The 12,652-nt window shown below is 41.4% G+C and overlaps 1 protein-coding gene across 1 annotated transcript; it reads right to left on the reverse strand.

The window, feature by feature from the left end:
- Window positions 1-139: 139 nt before the first annotated feature.
- rac2 (Rac family small GTPase 2) lies at window positions 140-12,114 on the reverse strand. Its single transcript, XM_034581753.1, has 7 exons — window positions 11,958-12,114; window positions 8,219-8,290; window positions 6,773-6,890; window positions 5,504-5,566; window positions 1,862-2,021; window positions 981-1,114; window positions 140-504 (listed from the first exon to the last, which is right to left on the reverse strand). Exons 1-6 carry the CDS (start codon window positions 11,990-11,992, stop codon window positions 984-986), a joined length of 579 nt encoding a protein of 192 aa, XP_034437644.1. The 5' UTR covers window positions 11,993-12,114; the 3' UTR covers window positions 140-504; window positions 981-983.
- Window positions 12,115-12,652: the final 538 nt, after the last annotated feature.

Below are 12,652 nucleotides of genomic sequence, written 5' to 3' on the forward strand. Positions count from 1 at the left end.
AAAAACATTGTTCACTTCCCTACTTACACAAAACTAAATCCTAATCCTTATTCTTAATCGTTAGCGCTCGTACATCAACAGCTGAAAGCACATCGTCAGATAATCTTACTGCGGCTCCATGTTTTCACTCGAACAAATATTCAAGAGGCACAAGACACCTTTATTTACTCTGGGCCCCAGAAGTGCAAACAAAAGCAGGAAGTGTGGATTCATCTACAATCTGTGATCTGGGTGATACACTCTAATAAAATGGTCTTATCTTACAGAGATGTGGTAAATGCTGCTGCTGCGTATAAAATGAACTTTAAGATTCAGTCCCGCTGTACAGAAAGTATTGTACCATTGTTTTACGACTGCGAAAGCATGTTTGTTTGTTTTTTTAACTAGTGGAAATCTAGTTGTGTTTTTCTCTTAGAAATATTACAGACATTTCAAATGTTCTTCTTAAAACCCGGGCTCAGCAGTTTGAATCTCTTCCTCTCGTCTCCCTGGTCCTGGAAGAATCTGAAAAAACAAAAGATGAAATTTAAAAGCTCAAACTTGGATCCTTTTTTTTTTATTTGGACTTTGTTATTCCGTTGTTAATGTACCTCCTGTGGAGAAAAGGCTTATTGGTTTGTTGCCTGTCACATTATTGCTGCGTTTTCCAGATCACTACATTATATCTGTCCTCCACGTGACAAATTGAAAATCTGCCTTGAAGAGACAGTTAATTACCCTGGGTCTGTGATCGCAACTTTTATTTCACATGTCAAACGTGACACTGGAGAAATTCCTCGGCGAGAATCAGCCTTTATTTTCAGAGCTCACTCCATCGATCTCTCTCACTCTCTCTGTCTTTGTCTTGTCAATTTGTGTGACTGATGTTTTCTTTCTCTTATAAGTTGTGTAGACTTCAGATCCAGGGAAAGGAAATGAATGAATGAACCATTAAGGATACTCCCACACTTTGCCCTCGCTTTGACCTTTCAGTTTCTCACCATTTACAGCAGTGAGCAGGGCTTCTTCTTGACCTTGGTGGGCTGGGGGCAGAGCACGGCCCGGATGGCCTCATCAAACACAGTCTTCAGACCACGCTGGGTCAGAGCCGAGCACTCCAGGTATTTCACTGCGTCTATACATGTAAACAAAACCACTCAGGTGAGACATGAAGGATGAATGAAGGGATCAGGCGGAGGCATAGACAAGAAGACTAGTGCATCTAAATGTGTGTCTTAGGCGTGTTTGAAAAGAAACGCTGCGTGACCCTTCATGACGACAGGGCAGCGCCTCAGAAGTGAAACCTCCACCGCCCCCTGGTGGCTGTCTTCAGCAGGAGTCAGAACCTCTGCCCACTCCAGTGAAAGGAACATGGATCAAACTTAAAAGTCAGAGTGCACCTTCAACTGTTAAGGTTTCTGCCAGGTTTGTTTGGGTGAAATGTCATGATGGGGTTTACAAGCTAATCTTAATGGTACCAGTTGAGTCAGGACCTGGAAGAAGCTTCTGGAATCGTTAATTTTCTACAAACACGTGTGTGGTCTTACGTTCCGGACAAATCTTGTCTTGTGTGTGACTTCTGTGGTCTCTCACGTTTCTAAAATTGTAAATCCTCTAACGTGCAGCTGCTCAAAAGGTGTTTTTACTCTCTCACAACGTCTCACGACGTTTTGATCACCAGTGACTTTCATCTTGAAGAGAGGATAATTATCGACCATGTCTCATATGTGCTTACACTGTCCGTAGAGTCAATATCACCACAGTAATGGCACCAAATCAACCAACATCAGAGGCAAAGCTTTATGTGTGGACCACATTCTCTACATCTACAGAGGCCACAGTCAAACAAGACCTGAGAGAACCTCATCAACGTGGGACTGACCTATATCCTTTGCCAGAGCCAGGCCGTGAGGATAGGTGATCGGTGAGAGCTTCTTCTCCTTCAGCTTCTCAATAGTGTCCTTCTCGTCCCGCAGATCCAGCTTGGTGCCCACCAGGATGATGGGTGTGGAGGGGCAGTGGTGACGAACCTCCGGGTACCACTGGAATCGGACGGAGGCAAACACAGAAGAGGGGGAGGTGAGAAGAAGACGGGAGACGAGAAGAAAGAGGAAAAATTGGAAAGAATGTGAAGTTAGATGAGGGAGTTTTTAGGAATTGTCATGAAATAAGGCGAACAATTTAAACATGTAAGAATGAGAAGAAGAAATGGCTGTAAGTCAGTGTTTAGGCCCCAAGATGAAGTATTTTATTTTCAGTCCTGTATCAACATCTTTCTATCTCTCTCCCAGTATCTCCCTTCTTTTTCCCTTTGATCTCTCCTTCACTTGTCCCTTTTCAACCCTCGGACGTCTGTCTCTCCCTCTTCTCTTTGCCTCTTTCATTCTCCCTCCATCCATTTCCCTCGGTGAGCAAATTAAAGATCAGTATCGGCTGGAGGAATTAAGCCGATTCTCTTTTAGCGCTCGCACACCAGCGACAGTCGTAGTTTTGGATTTGGCAAATCCAATGTGGGGGATTGTGGGTAAAACCTGATGAATCATACTGCTGCTTTTTAGACTCAGTTTTTCAACTGTCTCACTGTGAAGAGCTAAAGTTTTTAACCACTCCGTGATTCAAATTCCTGGATTTCTTGAGTCCATCTGATTTGAACTTGAATTATCTTGATTTAGCCAAAGGAAACATGTTCTAATCATAATCAGGTTGATAATTCTAATTTGTGTTATTACCTGAGAAGGTTTACATCACTTTCCGCAGATTGCTGCAGCTCCTCTTTTCAGCCTCTGTCTGAAACACTTGGTTTCAGCTCCTGTCTCTTTAACTCCTTTTAAATTAACTTTATATTTGGCTTTTCTCAAGCCTCTGAGATTTGACTCAAGAAATGAAGTGAATCTGACTTTACAGCATAAAACAAAGTCCCACTCAACAGAAGACGTAAAGAATTCCACTAATATTCACTGTTTGTGTAATTTATCTTCTTTCACTTTTCATGTTTTCCTGTGGCGCATCAGTCGTGAAATAAAAGATTTAATTTCCTTTTAATGCCACAAAATGGTGGTTGTTAAGCGCCGCACCAATCTGTCTGCTCTTTTCTCTCGCTTGACCGTGCGTCATGTAATGCAGCACAGTTTGAATACAGTCTGATTGGTGATGGATGGACGTTGCGTGCACAGGAGGCTGCTAATCGATACTCCACCGTGTCATTTCCCTTTGATTTGCTCGACATTTAGCTGCTCCGGCCGCTCGCTGTCGATACTCGTTAACACCCACACACGGGAAAGACAAATGAGCTTTCTAAAACTGATTAAAGACGGATTGTGAAGCTGTCTAGTTTATTTTTTTTTTTAAACCAGACAAAGTCTCGGAATTAGAGGCCGAACAACCTGGAATTGGGATCGGCTGCAGATGGCGATATGAGGAAGTAAAGACTTTCTGATATATATTGAATTTACTTGAGAAAAAATTCAGCTCTGTTTTTCTGAATTAGCGAAACGGCCGAGTTCAAAATGCCAAGAGAAGCTCTCATTTAGTTTGATCCAGTTTTATTTTGCTCTGAGACATTGACAGATGCCAGGACTTTGGTCTCGTTGATTCAGAATCATGTGCAATATGTTTCTGTATGGACATATATGGATGTAACTATTCAAGGGGTTTTACAAGGATCCCGAAGATGTTGTTAATAAAACACCCAATTAGTGAAAACAGTGGCAGTTGTTGTCATGACCGAATGAGCTCATACTTCAGTCTCCTTGTGAAACCACATTAAAATTCACCACATCTGGATTTTTATCCGGATCCACACCAAACTCTCATAAATATCAGTTCCCTTGATGATGTCTGATTTTCAGTTTTCCATCTAGATCCACGTGTAACTCCCTGAGAAATCAAGGAAAATGTTGAAAAAAACGACGATCTCATAATGATGAAGAAAGTCGGATCCGATCCACCTCTTCCGTCCTCTTCCCACTACATTGAAGTTTCACCAGCGTTTTCTTTTTTTACCTCCTCATAACCTGCTCCTCCTTTTAAATTCCTTCCTCGCCATTTCATCTACCAGGACCCACTTCTGCGGTACCTCTCCAGCTCCTTGTTACCATGGCGACTTACTTGGGATTCACACTGAAGGACGCAGTGGCGGTGAATCTCACTAAAAGCGAGTCTGATCAATATTCACGACGTCACCCCCCTTTGTCTTCCTATAGGACGGACTGGGCTGAATGAAGATGTGCGACTGGTTCGGAGAGAGGTCAACAATGAAGGAGCTGCCGTTGAAGCTCGGCTCGTTGGAGCTCGTGAATGAAAGCCTTAACCTCGAGAGCACTTCGTTAGAGAGTGCCCGAACATGAAAGGTCTCGTCTCACAATGAAGCTGGTGTCTTCTCGTTAACCCGCATGACGCTGAATCGGAAAAAGCAGGAGTGGAACATGGAGGGGAGGACGGAAATCACAAGTCTATGACCTGAGATGACCAATCAATCATTTAGAATATCAATCTGCAACAGTTTTGATTATTGATTAACAGATGAAGTCACTTATTAGCCAAACAATCACTGGATCCAGCTTCTGTTGTCCCCTGTTTATACCATTATACCTTTAAATATGTTAAATTAATGTTAAAGGTCCAGTGTGTAAGATTTAGGTGGAAGAAGCAATTGGAAGAAACTGAATATGAAAATAATCCTGGTGATGTTTTCACGAGTGTGTTTCATCTAGATTGTACAAATTGTTGTTTTCTTGACCCTAGAGTGGGACCTTAATATTGAAATACTTTATATTACGATATTTTTTATTATATCAAGATCGGGTCCTCTCTGTGGAGGCAGCCATGTTTTTTTTACAGTAGCCCAGACTGGACAAATTAAACATTTTGAGTTTTTATGACAACTGAAGGTTACCACAGGTTCTCTTCATGTTTGGAAGGGGAGTGTGAGGTGAGGGGTGTTCAGCTGCAACATGACACTTCACCACTAGATGTCACTAAATTCTACACCCTATACATTTAAATTAATGTTTATATTAAGTTGAACAGAAATAAGCTAATTCGATTGGTCCCAGACAAACTGCATATAACATTCTGACAGAGTTTTGTCATCAATTAAACAAAAGATTAATAAATTGACGGATGAGTTTTCAGGACGCTGGAAGTAGCGTTGGTGAGGGGGCTGCAGCACCCCTCACTGGCAAAGGGCTGCAACTGCATGTGTTGTAGCTATAATGTAAATATAACTGAGATTTTAAGAAAACAAAAATAGAAGATCATAACTTGTGTGACTTCAAGTAGATGTGGTTTGTTCGTGTGAATCATTGTTCAACAGTCAGACACAGTGTTGGAGAATATCATCGATGACACATAAAGTGGTGATGCACACGGGAACAAGTTCTATCCAACAGTCTCGATCATTTAAAACACGTGTAGGAAGAGAAGCAAGCATCAAGTTTCTTCCATGTGATACCGACAGTCAAGGATATTTGAGGACTACCTTTTTTTAATGTTAAATGTATAGTTTTCAGGTGTCAAGACTCACCTTAGCTCTGACGTTCTCGTAGGAGGCCGGGCTCACCAGGGAGAAACAGATCAGGAAAACATCCTGCAGGAAACGAGGGGAGGAGGAAGAGGAGAGACGATGAAGAGATACTGTAGATGAACAACGAGAAGGTGAAGATGAGATAGATTTGACCAAACTGACGCAGCGTGAGCAGGAATTGGTAAAACATATTGTTTTCATGATTTCTAATGGTCTTTTAAAAACCATTAAACTTATAGCAACGTGCTTTTACTCCCTCATCACTTGTGTCTCATGAAATTGATTTCTGTTATCACTTCACCCGCCACGGAATAATAACCACTCCATCTCCATGACAACTGAGCAAGTGATGCTGATAAAGGGACACATTTTGTGGGGGGGGGGGGACTCTAAACGTAACTGTGTATGATTACGTTTTCACAGAATTCAATCAATTTTATGGAATGAAGTACACGTCACATGATTTCCTCTTGTTTCATGGAGAAACTGGAGAATACTCTCACACTGAAAAGTATCTCTCACAGATGTAGATATTGTTTGTACAGAATATATGTGTGTGTGTGTGTGTGTGTGTGTGTGTGTGTGTGTGTTTCACTCATTTCCTTCATGCTGTTGAACATATTTCAATCTGTGTATTGATCTAGAACCTTCAACTACTGCTGAGGACGTGATGCTGATGAGGACCACAGCCGGGGGGAAGGAAAGCTCTGGACAAACCACGTAAGTTAGTAGCCATATATTTTCACTAAGTTATAGAACGTAATCCATTAAAGGATGAAATACAAATCACTCTGGGTTTCATGGAGAAACATCTCACTCCGAATAGCATCCTCCATAATCGTGAATAGGCCTATTGCATATTTACACCTGTCGATAACTATGTGTGTGATTCATTTCTGTTTCCTTCACGTCGTTGCTTTGCTACGCTACGGTCACATCGTCCATTACTAAGTTCCAAATGAAATTCCTATCTGTGTGTTTCCGCCGTATGCTTCAGCCGCTTCCTCAGTAACTTCTCGTCTGTTCTTGTCTTGTCTTTCCCTGTCTTTGAATTTAATGAGACATACGACAGGCTGCTGTATTTTTTTATTGATCAGGAACTCTCTGAAACCAGCGGGAGACAAAGTGTGTCTTATATTTTCTATTGAACTCTGACTCCATCCATCCATCCATCCATCTATCCATCTATGCGTATGTGTGTGTGTGTGTGTGTGTGTGTGTGTGTGTGTGTGTGTGTGTGTGTGTGTGTGTGTGTGTGTGTGTGTGTACCGTCTGTGGGTAGGACAGCGGGCGGAGCCTGTCGTAGTCTTCCTGTCCCGCTGTATCCCACAGGCCCAGGTTGACGGGTTTGCTGTCCACCATCACATTAGCCGAGTAGTTGTCGAACCTGTGGGGAGCGAGAAGGTCAGCGGTCGATCAATCAGCCGCCTCGAGAGTCAGACAGTCATTTAAAGGGTGATTCCAAACCGTCAATCATTTGTAATTCGTAATACAAATGTCACGTTGGGTTCTTAGAATTAGACGGAGAGCAGGAGCTGGTGATTAGAGAAGCTCATTGGAAACTGTGAGCTTCTTTCTTATTGAAAATAACCACCGAGTCTGTGATGTTAATGCAGCACTGCCTCCATGTGGAGACACTGAAATCTGCTCATCTGCTGTGTGTGTGTGTGTGTGTGTGTGTGTGTGTGCGTGTGTGTGTGTGTGTGTGTGTGTGTGTGCGTGTGTGTGTGTGTGTGTTTGTGTGTGTGTGTGTGTGTTATTACCATGTATAGACCAATATAAAGTCATTGGGACTCTTCCAACCTCTTTGATTGTGTCAGATTTTTTTATTAAGTAATTTCACAACTTCAGTAAATTAAATTATTTATGCTTTTGATATTTTATTTATTTGCATTTCTATTAAATTTTATTGTAGTTTTATCCTCTTGTGAAGCACTTTGTATATTTTTGTTAAGAAAAGTAATATACAAATGCAGCTGAATTATAATTGCTATTATTATGATTATTATTGTTATTGGCTGACACCTACAGTTATATGACCAACTCCCTGGTTTTTTTCTTTATCTAACTATATTTTATTTCTATATCAATTTCATAACAATATTTGTGATCATAATGATAATTTGGATTTATATAAAACCTTTTTCATGGTACCAAGTTTCCTTCACACCAAGAAGGTCAGAAATGAAACACCTTTTTGTTTTTTAAGCTTTTGTGAACAGGCGACTTTTAAGGAGTTCTACTTTAAATTACTTAATTTTATTCCTCACATCACCCTTTATTAAATAAGTTTGTTATTTAATTTCTTCCTATAAAGATCTAATAATTGCGAGCTCAGCAAACAAAGCAGCAGCACTTTAGTGGAATCATTCAGCCTCTGTCTTTACTGTAGCTGCCGGGGTTTAATCAGGCTGCTGCCAGTCCGAACCTGTCAGACATCTGTGTGTGTGTGTGTGTGTGTGTGTGTGTGTGTGTGTGTGTGTGTGTGTGTGTGTGTGATATTAAGACGTGTGCAATGCATGTGTGTTCATAATGATAAATCCCGTAAGTGCAGCTACATATTTAATTGTTGTAATTTTACTGTTTTTCATTTACATTCAGACAGAGAGAGAGAGAGAGAGAGAGAGAGAGAGAGAGAGAGAGAGAGAGCGTGTGTGTGTGTGTGTGTGTGTGTGTGTGTGTGTGTGTGTGTGTGTGTGTGTGTGTCATACTCACACAGTAGGAATGTATTCCCCGGGGAAGGCATTGGTTGTGTAGCTGATGAGGAGACATGTTTTTCCGACAGCTCTGAATCAAACAAGTAAAAACACATTTTTTTGATGAAGACAATAACGTCTGAGGCTATAAAGTCTGAAGCAAGAGATAAAGAATAAAGGTGGGAGGGACACAATCTTTGTCCCACGTCACAAATATATATATATATATATAACAACAGTATGTAATATGTACAATGAGACTATTTTTCACTCTGTTCTTCTTTTTGAAACATCGAGTGGTGACAGGAAATGATGCAAGACGTGCACCGACCGACATCACTCACACTATGACTTCAAAATGCCGCTGCCGCTCAACTGTGAGGGGCTCGTCCCTTTCTCTTTCTGCACTGCATTGTGGGACAGCTTTCATCAGTCACATGCACTGACATCTCTGAGTTTAGGCTCCGACTGGTCAACACAGGGTATCACAGGTCAACTCTTGTTTGGATTTTAAGATTCCAGGGGCAGAAGCGGTCGGCTCGTCTCGACTTCCACAGCGGGGTAGAGCCGATCAAACAAGTATCGACTGGCCTTGTTCTTATTTTGTTCCAGAGCTTTGCTGTCAGCGTTTCAACCACATCACCAGAACTCGTCTTCACACACACACACACACACACACACACACACACACACACACACACACACACACACACACACACACACACACACACACACACACAGAGAAATGCATCTTCAGCAGGGGAAGCTCATCTCGAAACTGTGTAATCTGCAGCTCAGGAACCCAAATCCCCAACTGTTCTGCTTGTGGTTTGTCTGTGGGGATGAAATTTACCTTCAGATTCTCAAGTATATAGACGAAATCTAAATTCAAGATAAAGCTCATGGATTTGGCTCAACTCTTTGTCGAAGGATGACTGTTGGAGTTTTAGTTTTTGTAGTTTTTTAGGATCAAGACTTTGTTTGTACGACGACAGTGAGAGGTCAAAAGTAACGTTTTTATTGTTAGGATTGGGGAGTGTTTTCTGTCAGAAGTATAGACATACCAGCGTGTGTGTGTGTGTGTGTGTGTGTGTGTGTGTGTTTGTCTTTTGTGGTTGTGTGTGAGCGAAAAAAGGAACTGATCTGTTTCAGAAGCTGAAAACAGGAACCAGCCAAAGTGAAGAAGAAAAAAAACGTCCACGTCTGATCTCTCTGTGTCCGCTCTCTATCTGGTTTTCCATCAAAGTTCCTCTCCTCCTCTCACACCATCCCTCGTTATCTGCTTTTATCTCAGCCAACTCTTCAAAGGAGACTCATTCTCGCTCCGTCTCCGTTTCCGTCTCATTTTCATCTCCTCCTCCTTGTTTCTGTCTTCGTGTGCAGCCTCTTGTTTTGGGCTCTCGTCAGCATCGCATCAAAACACCACTTTTTTCGTCATTTTGTGCATCTTTGTTCGAGACACCCCCGTTTTCCTCTGCTTGGTCCAGTCCAAAAAAATACAGGATGCAGGAAACAAATCTGATCATGTTTGTTTACATGAAAGTAGTTTTATATCTTTTTATCTTTGACCTTAAAGCCGCAGCTTGATTAAAATGAGTTTGATGGTAGATCAGTTAAAAAGACTCAGAAGTTATTAAAAACCAGAGTTTATCTCCAATATTCAGCAGGAAACTCTGGAAATGTGAAGAATTCTAAACAGAGTTTGTTGGATTTGTTACAGCATCAGCTCTTCTGGTTCAGGAAGCAGAGGATTATGGGTAATATCTCCTTTATGTTTGTTGACATGACACGATTCTTCTCTTTTTCTGTATCAGCTTGATTCTCTTCAGATAAGCTGGTTGATGTTTACCCAGTTTGAATGTTCCAAACCAAAACTAAAATTCATCAAAAAGCCAAATAATACAACAGTGTTTAAATACAATAAAATGTTCTTTTCCTTCTCATTTTATCGCTGCGTCATTTTTTTTTTGGGGGGGGGGGGGGGGGGGGGTGACACACTAGAATCTAAAATACTGTGATGTTATTTAGCTTTTTGATTAATTTGAGTTTGCCAGCATGAGATTGTTTGTGTGTTACGAGATTTTAAAATCAGAGTTTAACGCTTCTAGTGACCGAGATGTGATCCATCCATAGATCCATTAAACATGCACGTGTTACACAAGGTTTGATCTATCAGCAGCCGACTTTCTACAACTTCCTCCTCTCTCTGCTTCACATCTCTTTAGTCACACAGAGAGACATCGACACGTGTTCACACACAAGCAGCTGCAGGGGGATGAAGTTTCTCTGCTGTCTCAACGAAATTCAACTTCTTTGTTTGGTGGAAAACCCCAAATGAGCACAAATAAAGTCAAAACTGCTTCTATATTTCCGCAATGACTTGTAACGCCAACACCAGCTACAACTGAAAAGTGTCTGGACGCTCTCAGAAGTGCTGCATGGTCGGTTCCGGAAAGCTCCTTCATGGGTTTTCAACTGTATTCTGAATTTATCTTTTCGTCCTCCAGCAATTTCAGAAAACAGTCAAATTACTACTTTCTGCTGCGATTGTCCAGATGTGCACAGCTGTGGATGAATAAATAAATGAGGTGTGGTGTCTCACAGACAAAACGTGTTGGTTAAGGTTGGACAAAGATCGATGTCTTGGTCAAATTTACTTAAACATGTTGTCCCTGAAAATTTAAAACCACAACAGGATTATTCCTCAAACTTAACCAAGTGCTCTGAATGTCTAAAAAACATTTATGATGCTGTTCTCACTCGAAATAGATCAGAAATTCTGATAATATCTGTCAACAATTCACTACTTTGTAGCTGTTAAAAACAACTTTAATCTGATCGCATTTACGTTTCCTACCAAAACATATTTGGTGTTGTGATTTTAGTTACATAAAAATGTAACTTTTAGGAGATTGGATAAAGTCTGAGATAAAAAGCCTTAATTTCTACGACCACTAGAGGGATTTGTCACTTTGACGTAAATAAATGCTTCTTCTTTTTTGGGGAACTTTGCAACTTTCTTTTAGTGTGTTCACCTAAATAAGTCATGAAAGCTTAACTTTATAGTTTTAAATCACAGTGTCACATTCAGCGCAAACAGGAAGCTCAACACACACAGTCCTGTAAAGCGTGCGTCCTGTAAGTGTCTAATTTTATTTATCGATCACGCCGCAGCAACGACTTCACCACTTCCGCTTCACAATTTCCCATCACGACAAATGACACTGTTGCTCCACCTTAAAGGACAGAGAGTAGCGTAGAAGTTTGAATCTTCTAAATCTTTAGACGGTGCAGAAGGTTTTTAAATCTTAAGAGTTTCACATTGTCCAGCTTTAACAAAGTAGAGCCTCCATTTTCTTTCTTTTCTGGAGCTCCTCTCTCGTTTTCCATCTGCAGTAAGAGCCTCTGCTCGGAGCCGGCGCTGCGTTAAAGCATTTCCCTGCATGTTGTGGCCTGTTCTCCTCATCAGGCCCCATCACTGTGAATCAGCGCTGTCAAACACACGCCTACAGCTTGACACGTATCACCGGACACACTGTTCTCTCATGAGTTTGAAGAGTCCAGGAGTGTCTTTTAGCAAACACATTAAAACACAAGTTGATCAATCTATGAAGAAAACCCCTCAACTCTGAGGCCAAGGCCCCAAACAGCCCCATCACACACCGGCTGAGTTAACACTTCAAGATTCAACATCTTGACGACATCTTGATTTCCGTTATAACAAAGTAGGTAAAGTTGAAGATAAATAAATGTCATACCCATCTCCCACGACCACACATTTGATCGCCTGCATCCTGTTCCGCTCAGCTTCGTCTGTGCTCGCTGACAGAAACACACTCGGAGGGGAAGGTGCAGAGATGACAGGAAACTGTTACCTCCCTCGCTCCCCTCCCTCTGCTGCCTCTCTTTCTTCCTCCCTCGCTCTCTCTCTCTCTCTCTCTCCCTTCACTTCTGCACTCATCTCTCCTTCCTGTGTTGTGTTGTGTTTGTGTTTCGTCTCCTAAACAGCACAACTTGTGTCATTGGCGTGTGAATGGTGTAAAGTACACCACAAGTTAGATGGAAGAAGTTGCAACAGGTCGAAGGTGTGAAAATGGACGTGAAGGGTTTTGTAAGAGGGAAGAAGTTGAAGGGCTGTATTTGAAACTTCCTCCTTTTGCAATCATATGCACACACACGCTAACACAGTAACACAGTAACACAGTAACACACACACACACAGCAGTGTCTCCATGACTACACAGGACAGTTAGAGACTAACTCTAACCTCAACCATAGTTTCTACTTGTTTAAACCGAACTTTAATCAAACCGAAACCTTAAAACATATCTTCAAGTTTAAAAACGTACATTACGTGGACTCACTTTTTTGTCCACATACGGAAGACAAATGTGTGTGTGTGTGTGTAAATAGATTTAGGTCCCCACAACATGAGTAATACCTGGCACCAATA

This window comes from Hippoglossus hippoglossus, chromosome 1 (assembly GCF_009819705.1).
Source record: "Hippoglossus hippoglossus isolate fHipHip1 chromosome 1, fHipHip1.pri, whole genome shotgun sequence".
Classification (NCBI taxonomy): Eukaryota; Metazoa; Chordata; class Actinopteri; order Pleuronectiformes; family Pleuronectidae; genus Hippoglossus; species Hippoglossus hippoglossus.